The sequence below is a fragment of the Mastigoproctus giganteus genome, chromosome 2, assembly GCF_048544385.1.
Source record: "Mastigoproctus giganteus isolate SK-2022 chromosome 2, ASM4854438v1, whole genome shotgun sequence".
Classification (NCBI taxonomy): Eukaryota; Metazoa; Arthropoda; class Arachnida; order Uropygi; family Thelyphonidae; genus Mastigoproctus; species Mastigoproctus giganteus.
In genome coordinates, this window is record NC_143576.1 from 248,037,533 (window position 1) to 248,050,757 (window position 13,225).

A 13,225-nucleotide genomic window follows, 5' to 3' on the forward strand; every position below is an offset into this window, starting at 1 on the left:
AACATTAGTCCACGAAGAGCAGTGCCCATTGATAACCACTCTCTGTCTTCTTCCACTTAACCATCCCCTCCCCCTTATTCATAGCAGTAGCTTTCCCTTAATGCCACATTGTGGCATTAAGGTGTATAAGTATTCCCCACCTTGCCAACTCATGTGAAGAAGGCTGCAGTGTTCAACACAATTACACCAGCCATTGTAGAACGCGTCTATCAAGACGTTAAAGGCGCTTAAGGGGCTATTCGCCGTCTCCAACTATGATAAAAAATAATATGGATTTTTTAATACTACATGACGATTAATGCTTAATAGTGTTGAACATGTTAATCGCGCTGTGCAGACGGAATTATTCTGCTAAGTATGAAGTTTTGGATTTTCTACGGCTGTAGTTCCTAATCCTCTCTCTCTCTCTCTCTCTATCTCTCTCTTTATTTCTTTCTCTCTCTCTCTTGTTTGTTTTCTGTTTTTTTTTTTTTTTTTTTTTTGTTTCACTGTCCCTCTCGGGGGCAGGATTCGCTTGTCTTTCCATTGGTGGTGAAGCGGAATTTGTTTATGTTTATTTTATTTTTAATTATTATTTTCTCCTTTTTTGCGGGTGCCGTTGGTTAAACATGAACGTAACGAGGTTTACTGGTGTCTATAGGTTTCGCACTGCTGCCTATGGGTGCGGGATTTAGTCTACCAAAGACAGACATTGGATTTGAATCCTATTAATGACGCAAGCAATGTTTATGGGCTGTTCAAACCCATACATTTTGTATCTGGTGTGGGGTTGGTTGTTATAGGATTTTATGCGCATATGCAACACAGGCTATGTCTGTAAATTGCGTGTGTTCTGTTAATTAAGGCTAGAAGGATGCTTGAATATTTCAGATTGCCTTTATTAGTATAGAAAATAATAAAATCTAAAACATGCACAAACCATAAATTTAGAATCAGCTACTCTACATCACAACACATAGATCGATGTTGGATTAGTTTTACAAACAGAACTGGAACTGCAGTCATTAATCTTCTAGAAGATCAACGTATCTACGGACTCTCAAAGGAAGGTCAAGCTTCTGTATACCATCTGGAAGCCTCCAGTTTTGATGAAGAGCACGTCTTATGGCACATCTACAAAGGTGGGTCAGCTCAGATGGACAACAACACCGTGGTTTCAGCAACGGTACCCATTCAAGGGTCCTATCAAGGACGTTCACAGGAGGGAAATCCCAATTCTGCATTAAGCGTTGCCAGGACCCGATGAATCTCTCAGTGATGACACTTTGTAAGGTATCTATTGTGAGCTGAGGAACAACGCGAAGAAGGTACTTCGCACACGTCGCCCTCTCTTGGAAATGGTGGCGCTGTTGCGCTTCCGCATCGTTATCCTCGCTGAAAATGATTTCTTCCACGCAATACAGAATAAGGTAGCACACACGTCTTTCCACACTTTCCCAATTTCTCTTAAAGCTGTTTGAATTTAAAGTTGCTCCAAGTCTTAATAACAGCAGCATCAAGTCTATCCTCAAAGTTACAATGCTGCATACGAACAGTTCGGGTTTGCCATGAGAAATCGCATCAATAAATCGCTCCCCGCTGCCAAATATCAGTCTGTTTGCATTAGCAGCACGATGAAAATAGGACACGGGGGACTCTTGCACGCTCCTTTCGTTAGGTAGGTCGTGTCCAGGCCATGCCCAGAAAGGATGGATATCTCCAGGATAAAACACTTCTTGATCGGAAAGTGTTTCGAAGCGATCACAATTGTACAAACACATCAGGACTTCTCCGACCAACTGCATATCGCCAACGTTTTTCCAAAAGCAGACCTTAGCAGGAGTGTAAATGAGATTTTGAAATTCTAAATCATCAAATTCTATACGCGTCTCCTCCTTCCACGTGTTGTACAAGTTGACAACAGTCCAGATGTTCCGCTCGTGAGTCTGCGAGTGTTCATTCACCTCTGGAGAATTCAAGAGAGCGTTTACGGCCAAATGAGTTTCTTCCTTTAATTTCCTAATCTTCAGCGAGCGAAAGTCGTACTTTGGAACTTTAGCCATTTTCGAATTCTTTGAACATTTTGTACTACCATTCCAGTTGTTTAAATGTTATTGTTTAAAACAATGGAATTAATTTTTACCATCGTGACAGTTATCAATCCCTTAACAATTACGAACAATAACCATCCATCTTCACCAAATATTCTACTCGAAATTCTCGAAAATACTTTCTCACATAAAAAACTAATTTTACCTTTTTTATTATACTATCCGGGAACCTTTGTATTAAGACAGATAGAAGAAATGCAAAATTAAATGAGAATAAATGCAAATAGAATCAAAGAAAACTATGGCATGTTGTAATGGGATTTTGCCTCATTGTGATGTTCTCGACCTTAATGATGGTACTTAATGGAGAGACCATCGTTTCTCCGAGGAAGTTTGTCACTATCGGATTGACCTTCTAAATGTTCAGCGCCTCTATTAGCCAGTTATGAGGCACGGTGTCGAATGCCTTGCGGTAATCGATGCAGGTGGAGTACAGGTTGCGGCTCTTCTTGTAGGCTTGCTCTATAACCGCGGCATCTATGGTTAATTGCTCCTTGCATCCTTTACTCAGCCGCTTGCATCCTTTCTGCTGTTCGGCCATTATGTTCTGGCTCTCGAAGTGGTCTGATATCTGCTTGGTTATGCAGCTGGTCAGGATCTTGTACATCGTTGGGTGGCAGATGATTGGTCTGTATTTCGCCTGGTTTCGTTTTTAATCTTCAGATATGTGATTCCTTGAGTCAAAAACTTCAGAATTGTCTCTGGGTGACTTATCATTCGGGTGAACTGGTCTGCCAGGTGCTTGTGTATGTGCACCTGGCAGAGCGGTGTGCTTGCGTGTGCACCTTATTATTATTATTATTGCTCTTATATTATTTCTCCCTAATTGGGGCTTCCACCACCTCGTGACCGGTACTGCTGCCAAGTAAACAGGGTGGTTGTTATGTCTGGTGTTACTGTTGCTCGAGGAACTCTCTGACTATCCTACAGGTGTTCAGGATTGCGACTTTCTGAAGTTCCCTGTAGGTGTTCGCCGGGAGACCTATTGCTGCTAGGCTGTTATATAGGGTCTTTGGCACCATATCTGTGGTCGACACGATGATCGGGATGGTCGTTACTTGTTCATATGCCACATCTCTTTGATCTCCTGTCTTAGGTTCGTGTATTTCCTGATTTTTTCCCCATGGGTTTTCTGCAGGTTGCCAGTGTTGGTTATCGCTATGTCAATCACATAGGTAGCCTTTTCCTTTTTGTCCACAAGGGTTATGTCCGGTTTGGTGTGCGGGATTGTCCTATCCGTTATTATGGCGCGGTCCCAGTACAGCTTGTGGGTTGGGGTCTCTAGTACTGCCTGGGGTTCGTACTAGTACGGTACACTTTCTTCACACTTTATTATTATTAGTTTATTAACCACAAGAACCGTGGATCACTCTGGGACAGCAATGTTCCAAGAGGATGTGGAATTTACATACTGAGGGGCAAGGAACCACCTATGCAATGTATAAAAGTACATGTGTGCTCGACCTGAGATATTTACAGAATTCAACCTACATAAGCTTGAAATGAAAACATGGTTTGTAATAATAAACAGCAAGTGAAAAGTAAAAGAAACATAAATGCAGCAGCCATAAAAGTCTAGATGCAGGTAATCCTCAGAGAATCAATAGCTGGTAACAGTTCTTAAGGATTTCCTTTCTGTAGATCTTGCCCTCACAAAACGCGTGTGTGGAGGCCTAATTTATTAAATATCTGGAGGCAATTGGCCAGAAACATGTCCCCCAAGTGAATCGATGTTTTTAAGCGTAAGCAGCAGAGGAAGGCAGGAGTCGTGGTGTTCTCCTCTTGCCTTCTTTGCACCAGAGATTAATGAGAATCAGTTGAAGCATCAGTTCGGCCTGTGATAAGCCGTGCTAGCGTGAGAGCATTTCTTGTCGTGATGAGAAGTCTCCAGGACATGTTCATCCATCTGAGCAACTAATATTCCAAACTTAGTTACTTGTTTAGGTGAGAGGCAGGAACAGATGACCAAAGAGGCAGAGAGACGAATAGGTATAATGCACCTCAGGATGTACCAACAAAGCAGAGCTGGCTGATGCACACCAACGCGCTCCTGACTCACTGCCCAAAGTGCCTCCTACGTTTTCTCTCTAATCCTGACAAAATGATGCTGTAATGTAAGCCCAAAATCCCATGTGAGTCCTAGGTCTGTGTGGGAAGTCTTTAGCAGCAGTTTTATCAGGAGAAGATTTTAGCAAGAGCCACGGTTCAAGAAACGAAAGACATAACTGGTTTCTCAAAAGCATCCACCTCAAAAGTTTTTATGATTGCAGAACAAGCGGTTTTTCCACATCTGAAAAGACGTAAATGTGGCAGAAAACAGTGCTTCAAGAGTGAAGCGGTCATACACTAAAGAGAACTATATGGGAAAATAGGACATCTAGTGTGCTCCAAATAACATCCGAATTCAACCAACCCCAGAACTACCCTATTTCAATTCGTCGAATTGACGAAATTGGGTATTGGCAGTCGCCTGCCTATTCGGAAGCAATTTTTTTCAGAGAAAAACAGAAAAATATGCTTGCAATGGTGCCGAATTGGAGAATGGAACAATGGAAGGGAGTCATGCGGTCAGACCAATCACGATACACTTTGTTTTGAACTGATGGCAGGAGGAGAATGTGGCAAGAACCTCACGAATTGATGGACCATGCTTACCTTGTTAAGACAACTGAAACATCCGGAGGTGGTATCATGATACGGGGAATGTTTTGTTGGCACTGACTGGGTCCGTTGATCCCGGTGGAACGTCGAATGTCAACCAAGAAGTGCCTGAATTTTGTATCAGATCTGAAATTTGCAGAACTGAAGCCTTTATAGGCAAGAGCACCCTTTTGTTCCCTTCACCAATCTGGTTGCCCTTCTCTGCGCCCGTTCTAGCAGATCTACATCCTTCCTAAAGTGAGGCCTCCAGACCTGTATGCAGTACTCAAGATGCAACCTAACCATGGCCTTATACAAAGGAATAATCATCTCCTTATCCCTGCTAGCAAAGTTGCAGTATATCATTAACAAAACCACATGAGCCGTTCTGATAGCATGTTTGCACTGTTCAGAGAATTTCATATCTGACTGCACAATTATCCTCAGGTTTTTTTAATTTTCCTCTAACCTTAGTGTAGTACCACACAGTTGATAAGTTACTGTGGGGTTACTGCTACTCATGTGCAGTACCTGCACATGGGTATCAATAACTCCAGAGTAACTTATCAACCGTAATAGCTTATCGACAAAATATCAATTGAAGTTTAAGAGTTGTCAATATTAAAATTTAACTGGTATTTCTTAGCCCATCGACCCAATTTTCCTAGATTTTTTTGCAGTTAATCACCCTGATGACTGTCGCGAACCCCCCTGCCAACCGTTGTATCATTTGCAAACTTATACATTAAGCCTGATGCATATTCATCATTATCGCTGATAAATATTGAAAACAGCAATGGGCCCATCATTGAATCCTGGGGACTCTACTGATAACATTAGTTCACGAACAGTAGTGCCTATTGATAACTATTCTCTGTCTTCTTTCTCTTAACGATCCCCTTATCCATAACGGTAGCCTACCCTTAATGCCACAATGTGGGATCAAGGGCAAGTTAGCGTTGATTACTGCAAATTACTGCAAAACGATTTGCAGTTTTCTGGACGAAAAACTCGAGATTCAAAAGAGATTATACAAAAGAATGAAAGAGCGTAAATATGAAATAGCCCACAGCCAAATAACAAAATCGGATCCAGATTTTCCTGGTGTGAGGATCACCAATGGGATTTCAAAAACACCTCGTTCCTAACCACTGAGAGGTGCAGAAAACGCAGACTGTACAAAGAACAGTATCAACAAACGCCATACAGGTTTTAGCTGAGGTGATACTCCTGGACTTGTATATTGCATATAAAGCTTTTTCTTATTATTTGACGAAAGGCAGAACCTTAACATTCATGGACATTACTAGTGACACATCTATAGGTATATCGCAGGCAAAAACGATTATCATGAATCTCTTAATTGAAAGGTGGCAGGATAGGTGGAACTCAAGTGACACTGTAACTGTAACTAGATTGCTTGTCCCTGAAGTCAGATAAGTGTGGAATCATAAAGCTGTACTAAGTGTTTTTTTCCCGAAATTGAGAACTCTTTTTTCTTTTTTTTATGTGGTGACGGATCTTTTAAGAATAAGCTGTTTAGTTTTGGATTAGTAGTCAATTCATCATGTTTTTCTAGTTGCTTGGAGTCTTGGAACCACATTATTTACGACTGTTCCTTATATGAAAACTATAGGGGGAGTTAAAAAAAGGAGATATCTGATTCCCTTGTGGATGTTAATAGGTATAATGTTTTGCAAAGTTTGTTAAATCTGTTTTTAAAAAGAGAAGAGAATTATTAAATATGACAATACACATAAAATCCAGCATGAAAAATCTGAAAGTTAAGGCCATACACGAAATTCAGGCATAATAGTGGAAACTACTATTTCAGCTGATGCGAAAGCACTCCTTCAAAGCCCTAGCATGACTGACCTCAGCCTGTGGGCAGCGACAGAAAAATCCAGAGGCCCTTCCACAATCATTTTTGATATAACAAGTGATCTCCCCAGAGAGGAACTAATAGAAGAGGCATACAAGTGAAAACTCCTTGACCAATTAGATAAAGAGGATGCACAAAAAAGGCTTTCAACTGAAATACTTCAGGTCAACGACATCAAAACAAAATGTTAACTGGATTGTTAAGCTCAGCCCGAACAGCTGGAAAATAATCGTTAGACAGGACATGCTCAACCTGGGATGGAGGGCGCACAGGTATAGAGAATTTGTTCCAGTATTCAAGTGCTTTAAATGCCATAAGTGTGGACACATCACACATACCTGTAGTGTTACTGTGTCCACTTGTGGACGCTGCACTGAAAAGGCCATACATTTAAAGAGTGCCAAAAGAGATCTGATCCGCTCATTTGTGTCAGCTACAAGGTCAACAAAATGAAGCATGATCATTCCATCCGTGATCTCAACTACCCCACTTATCTCAAAGCCAAAATGGTCTACCAGTAAAAAAGCGATTATAGAACCACACAATAACAACACAGGAACAGAAATTAAGTTTGTTCAACTTAACGCCCAGCACGCCCGCCTTGTTGTCGATCAGCTGCAAAAGAAATTAGGTGAAGAAAACATACACATCTGCCTTATACAGGAACCCTACGTACATTCCAAAAAGATTCCAAAATATCCTATAAAATTTTAGAATCTGAAGAAGATTCCCCGAAAGCTGCGATTATTGTATGCAACCCCACCCCTTGAACACAAAAATGTGTCTTTGTTACACCTTCGTAGGAGACTCCCCATCAAACCATCACTGACGCTGGATGATGACTTCTTTCAACCCTTTTAACGGCCTGACCTGCCTCTGCAGAGCTATGGGTATACACCTTGGCATTTTGACAGTTGTAACTCTCCTCAATAGTAAAAATCTTTTCATCTGTGAAGAGTATCTATTGATGCTTACCGTTCGCGTACCGACGCTGCAGTGCCTCTAATCTTTTGCGCATCCGTTTCATTAGAGCTGGAGTTAGGAACTGTCCTGTTCTTATGCGGTAGGCACTCATCTCTAGATCACTTTTGATTATGCGTGACATCGATCTTGGTGATATTTCCATTTCTCTGGACATTATTTTCTGTTTTCATAAGGGATTCCTACGAATTCTGTTCTCCACCGCCTTGATAGCTGCAGAATGCTGTAGTTTGGTCAAACGCAAATCACATGTGGTTTGCATGTGCCACCTTGATAGAGTAGCAGCAGAGCAGTACCCATCCTTAGCACGTGGAGGTTGGCCTATATTAAATCAATTTCCCTAAAAGGGGCAGATCGATCCAGCACTCACCGAAGGCAGTGCCAGATCGGTGGGTGCCAGCAGATTTCTTTAGTTGCCCATATTAGAGAGAAAAAAAAGTAAATAAGTCACTGAACGCTTCATGAATTTCAGTACTAGTAAGGATAATCCTGAAAGGCAAGTAGGATGCGAGAAGAAAGCATCCATTCATAATGATGCGTCGTTGGAACTCATCGTGAAAGTTGTCAGTAACTGCCTTCTTCTGTTGAAAACATCAACAGAAAACTCTTCACGTTGAAATTGGAGACAGTTTCAATCAAAACTTTTACATTGATAGGCGAGAACTGCGGAACTTTTTCCAGTAGGGAATTTCCAAAGTTACAATAATAAGGGTAGTGGAAGACGTGTGGCCAGTCTTCTCGCTGCTCACAAAGGCAAGTGTCGTTATTTTCTAAACCCAACTGAACACCTTTCGATTTGATGAAACCGTGCCCAGTGATGAGAAAAGATATGTAGATATTTGGAGAGAACCAAGATGAAATTTACCGATCAGAAGCAAATAGTACATTATCGACAAACTTGTATGTGATTCTACCCTTGTCTGACGTTGTCCAACGATCATGCCAGACGTTGATAAGTTTTGACTAGATAGGACATTTTTTCTGCTTTATATCATTTATATAGTTTGCAGTAATACCAGAAAATTCCATTGGTAATGCGTGCTTGAGATGATAATAGAACGACCTAAATATAAGATGAAGATCTAACGGAAATGTCCCACCTATTACTTGAAGCGCATCCATAGAAACGGTCCTGTGGGCACGTAACATAAAAAGCAGCATTGACTGCTGAAGAGAGTACAGTTTAAATCTAAACTCGACAGTTTTAATACGCTCAAACCACATAGATTTTGAGAACTACAAGCGACAATTGGAAGAAAAGACAGTTTTGTTGTAGAGCGAGAGCGTGTTCCAGCCGAGACCCCAGTCAGATTTCGAAATTCCCACTATAGCCATAGTAAATTTCTTGACCTTCTCGAAAAGATTGCTGATGTGTAGGGCGAAGTGTAGTCGGTTAACTAGCAAGACACCAAGTTATTTCAATATACTGAGGAGGGTATTTGTTTGCCATCAATCTTCACACTAGGAGGGCGGTCCAGATCAAACTGATGGTTAAATGACATCATCTTTGTTTTTGCCTGAGATATAGTAAGCTTGTTTTTTTTTTAATCCAAGCAATTAGGCCTTGAATCCAGGACTGTAGATGTCCTGGTTTCAAGCTGAGTTCTTGAACATCCGGAAATAATAAGAACCAAGTCGTCTGCCTAGGCAATTGGGAAAGTAAAACTCGAATTGTCTGATAAGCCATCTGTTTAAAACTGTTCCAAAACAGAGGTGCCAGAACAGATCCTTGAGGGCATCCACGCGAGAGAGACCTACTAATTTTCTCATTTTTTAACGGTACTTGGATAAATCTGCCTCTGAAGTAATTCCGGATGACCTGATAAAGCTGCATCGAACACTTCGCAGAGCTTCGAATACCCTTTCTCACCACATGGAATCGAACGCATTTTCAAAATAAATGAAGATGGCGAAATGATAATTCGAGTCTAAAGTTCTTAACATGTTTCTTTAGTTCTAATAAAGCGTCCTCACAACATGTTCCCCTTGATAAATCCGAATTGGTAAGTTGAAAATGATTCATAATCATGAAATAAATCTGTAATGTTATGATAAAGCATTCGCTCAAATAGCTTGTATAAGTTTGGAAGAAGGGAAATAGGACGGAATGATTTTGGATGTGCAGGTGGCTTGCTGACTTTTTGATGAGCTTCACCAGGGCCGTTTTTCACAAACGCGGGAAGACACCATTCAGCTGACATTTGTTAAACAAATTTAACATTAGGGAACAGTTTACCATACTTCGTTATAACATTTTCGATCAAATCCGGTCCAGGACACAGATAAACTAAGTTCTTTCAGTGCTGCTTGCAACTTGGAGAGACCTACTGTAGAAAAGTCTTTTCCCAAGCTGGTAGAATATTCAGAATTAATTTTGCGAACAGATGATTGAAAGTGGTTATCAGAGGAACAATCGTCGACAGGAAACAGGCCATCAAGAATACCATTAAGAGTGTCAGACTAAGTCAAAGTTTCCGAGTTATCACATATTACAGAATTGTAGATCTCATTTGTAACCAATTTATCTCTACAGATTTTATACAGAAGACCCCACGGGTCAGAATTTCTAGTTGTGCCAACAAAAGCTTGCCACGTTAGAACCTTTGCTTATTGATTTCTTTATTATACACTTGTTTCAGTGTACGCAGTCCCTCTTTAGTCTGTAACAACAGTCTCCGGCCAGGAGCGATAGCGTTGAAAGAGCCTTCTGGCACGATGTACTCTTTTTCTCAGGTCAGACTGGTGCGAGTTCCACCAGAGTACAGAAAATACCCGAATTTTCTTCCTTCTAACTGATGCTGCAATAGCAAGGAGAAGGGCAGCCTGTACATAGAAAGTGTATTCATTTGAATTCAGTTGATTCAGTGAAGCAAGGGTGTCCTCGTTGAAGGCTAATCGTAAAGAAGCATGGCAGAATGGCCATTTTATAAATTTGATAGAGTATCTACGAAGATAAAGTTGTGGTGGATAAACAACATTTTGGTTTTTAGATGTGGTAAAGGAGATCGCTCTACGGATGCTACACGTGTAATCTTCATGGACCGTCCAATTATGTAGGTATTTAACAATTCCTGATGCCGATCAAGACAAGTCGATATTCGATTCACCCAAAACAGAGAAGAAAGTGCTGGGATGGTGTGGTTTGTTTAAGATATATAGGTTATGAGAAGATAAAATCCTCTAAGAGCCGTCCGCGCGGGTTCATCATATTGCTGTTCCAAAGAGGGGATCTGGCGTTGGCATCCGTTGTTACGATAATTGGTGCAGAGGACAATTTTTGCAGAGGAGACATATACACATGTAGCATTCTGTGAACAGAGGGAGTTTATAACTTTGATATCAAGATCCGGGTTTGAAAATGACGATTGCTGTTTTCGGAGAGTTCACCAGAGAAGAGATTAACGTCGTAGGAAAACCCATAATTTTGGAACTCTGCCCCTCATGATGTCATGTAAAATAAAGTTCTTGTAAACACACGATATCGTAAGAATTTTCAGAAACAACCAATCTTATCTCATCGGCTACTGATCGAGATTTCTGAGCGTTCAATTGTAGAATTGAGATATCACTATATGAAATGGTATCACCAGAAATAGGTGATCTTATGGAGTCAGAAACATTACTTATACTGTGAACTTTGTTGTGAACTTTAGAAACCTATTTTGAAACCATATTGTGAACTTTAGAAACCATATTGTGAACTTTAGAAACCTATTTTCAATAGTCCTGGATGTCATCTGTAATGATGTGCTCGCTAACAGAGAATTCGCTGTTTCAAATATGAACTGCAGTCTTGTCTAATAGCTTTGTAAAGTTTTAATCAAATTGCAAAGATGAGAGCAACGTTCTTTTATTAAGTCTAGAAGGATGCTTGAATATTTCAGATTGCCTTTATTAGTACAGAAAATAATAAAATGTAAAACATGCACAAAACATAAATTTAGAATCAGCTGCTCAACATCACAACACATTGATCGATGTCGGTTAGATTTCCAAACAGAACTGGAACTGCCGTCATTAATCTTCTAGAAGGTCAACGTATCTTCGGAGTGTCAAAGGAAGTTCAAGCTTCTGAATACCATCTGGAAGACTCCACCTTTTATGCAGGGTACGTCTTATGGCACATCTGCAAAGATGGGTTAGCTCGGATGGACTGCAACATCGTGGTTTCAGAAGGGGTACCCATTCGATGGTCCTATCGAGGATGTTCATAGCTGGGAAATCCCTAGGAATTAAGGGTTGCCGGGACTCGATGACACTTTGTAAAGTTGCTACTGAGATCTGCGGAGCAACGCGAAGAAGATACATCGCACAGGCTGCCCTTTCTTGGAAATGGTGCCGCTGTTGCATTTCGGGGTCTTTAGCATCTCTGAAAACGAGCTTCTCCAAGTAATACAGAATAAGGTAGCACAGACGTTTTTTTAAACTTTTCGAATTTCCCTTAAAGCTCTTTGCATTAAAATTTGCCCCAAGCCTTAATAACAGCAAAATCAAGTCTAACCTCCAATTTAAAGTGCTAAATGAGAAAAGTTGGGCTTTGCCATCACAGATCGCATCGATGAATCGCTCCCCGCTGCCAAATACCAGCCTGTTTGCATTAGCGGCACGATGAAAATATGACAGAGGGGACTCCTGTACGCTCCTTTCGTTTGGTAAATCGTGTCCAGGCCATGCCCACATACGAAGAATTTCTCTAGGATAAAGCAGTTCTTGATCGGAAAGTGTCTCGAAGCGATCGCAATTGTATAAACTCACAAGGACTTGTCCAACCAACTGCATGTCGTCAACGTTTTCCCAAAAGCAAACCTTAGCGGGAGTGTAAATGAGATCTTTAAATTCGTAGTCATCGAATTCTATACGCGTTTCCTTTTGACACCTGTTGATCAAATTCAGAACAGTCTGGATGTTTCGCTCGCAGATCCGTGAGTGTCCTTTCACCTCTGGAGAATTCAGGAGAGCGTTTACGGCCAATTGAGTTTCTTCCTTTAATTTCCTACTCTTCAGCAAGCGAAAGTCGTACCTGGGAACTTTAGCCATTTCTGAATTCGTTGAATGTTTTGTATTACCATTTTATTTGTTTAAATGTTTTTGTTTAAAAAATCAGATTCATTTTTGCCATTGTGACAGTTTCCTCAACAATTACGAACAATAATACCCATCTTGACTAAATATTCTACTCGGAATTCTCCTAAATACAGGGTTGTTAAAATGAAGTATCCCTATGTAGAGGGCTCTGGAGCTAGTTCCAAGGCTGTACTGAAGAGGAATTTGGACAACAGGTACAATAAAGAATGCGCTCGTCATTTATTGGAAAAAAAAAAAAAAAAAAATAGTTACAAAATTTGTCACTATATGGCGCTGTGGCAATACAAATCACTTGAACAGCGCTACGATTGTTCAATGTGTCCTCCATTTTGGCTAAAAACAGTTTCCATTCAAGAACAGCATTTTCTACAGGAGAACGTAACATGTCAACTGGGATAGCCAGCACATGACGTCTAATTCTGTCCTTCAGATCTGCAAGGGTTTGACATCCTTCCCGATACACTTGGTTCTTCAAAAAACCCCACAACCAGAAGTCGCATGTGGGGAGAGCCGGTGTTCGGGGTGGCCAAGATGTCTGGAAACAACA

The 13,225-nt window shown here is 40.8% G+C and overlaps 2 protein-coding genes across 2 annotated transcripts; both read right to left on the reverse strand.

Moving 5' to 3' along the window:
• Positions 1-1,004: 1,004 nt before the first annotated feature.
• LOC150090356 (uncharacterized) lies at positions 1,005-2,042 on the reverse strand. Its single transcript, XM_090390278.1, has one exon. It carries the CDS (start codon positions 2,040-2,042, stop codon positions 1,005-1,007), a length of 1,038 nt encoding a protein of 345 aa, XP_090246404.1.
• A 9,568-nt stretch (positions 2,043-11,610) lies between these two features.
• Positions 11,611-12,630, reverse strand: LOC150090357 (uncharacterized). Its single transcript, XM_090390279.1, has one exon. It carries the CDS (start codon positions 12,628-12,630, stop codon positions 11,611-11,613), a length of 1,020 nt encoding a protein of 339 aa, XP_090246405.1.
• Between the last annotated feature and the right edge of the window lie 595 nt (positions 12,631-13,225).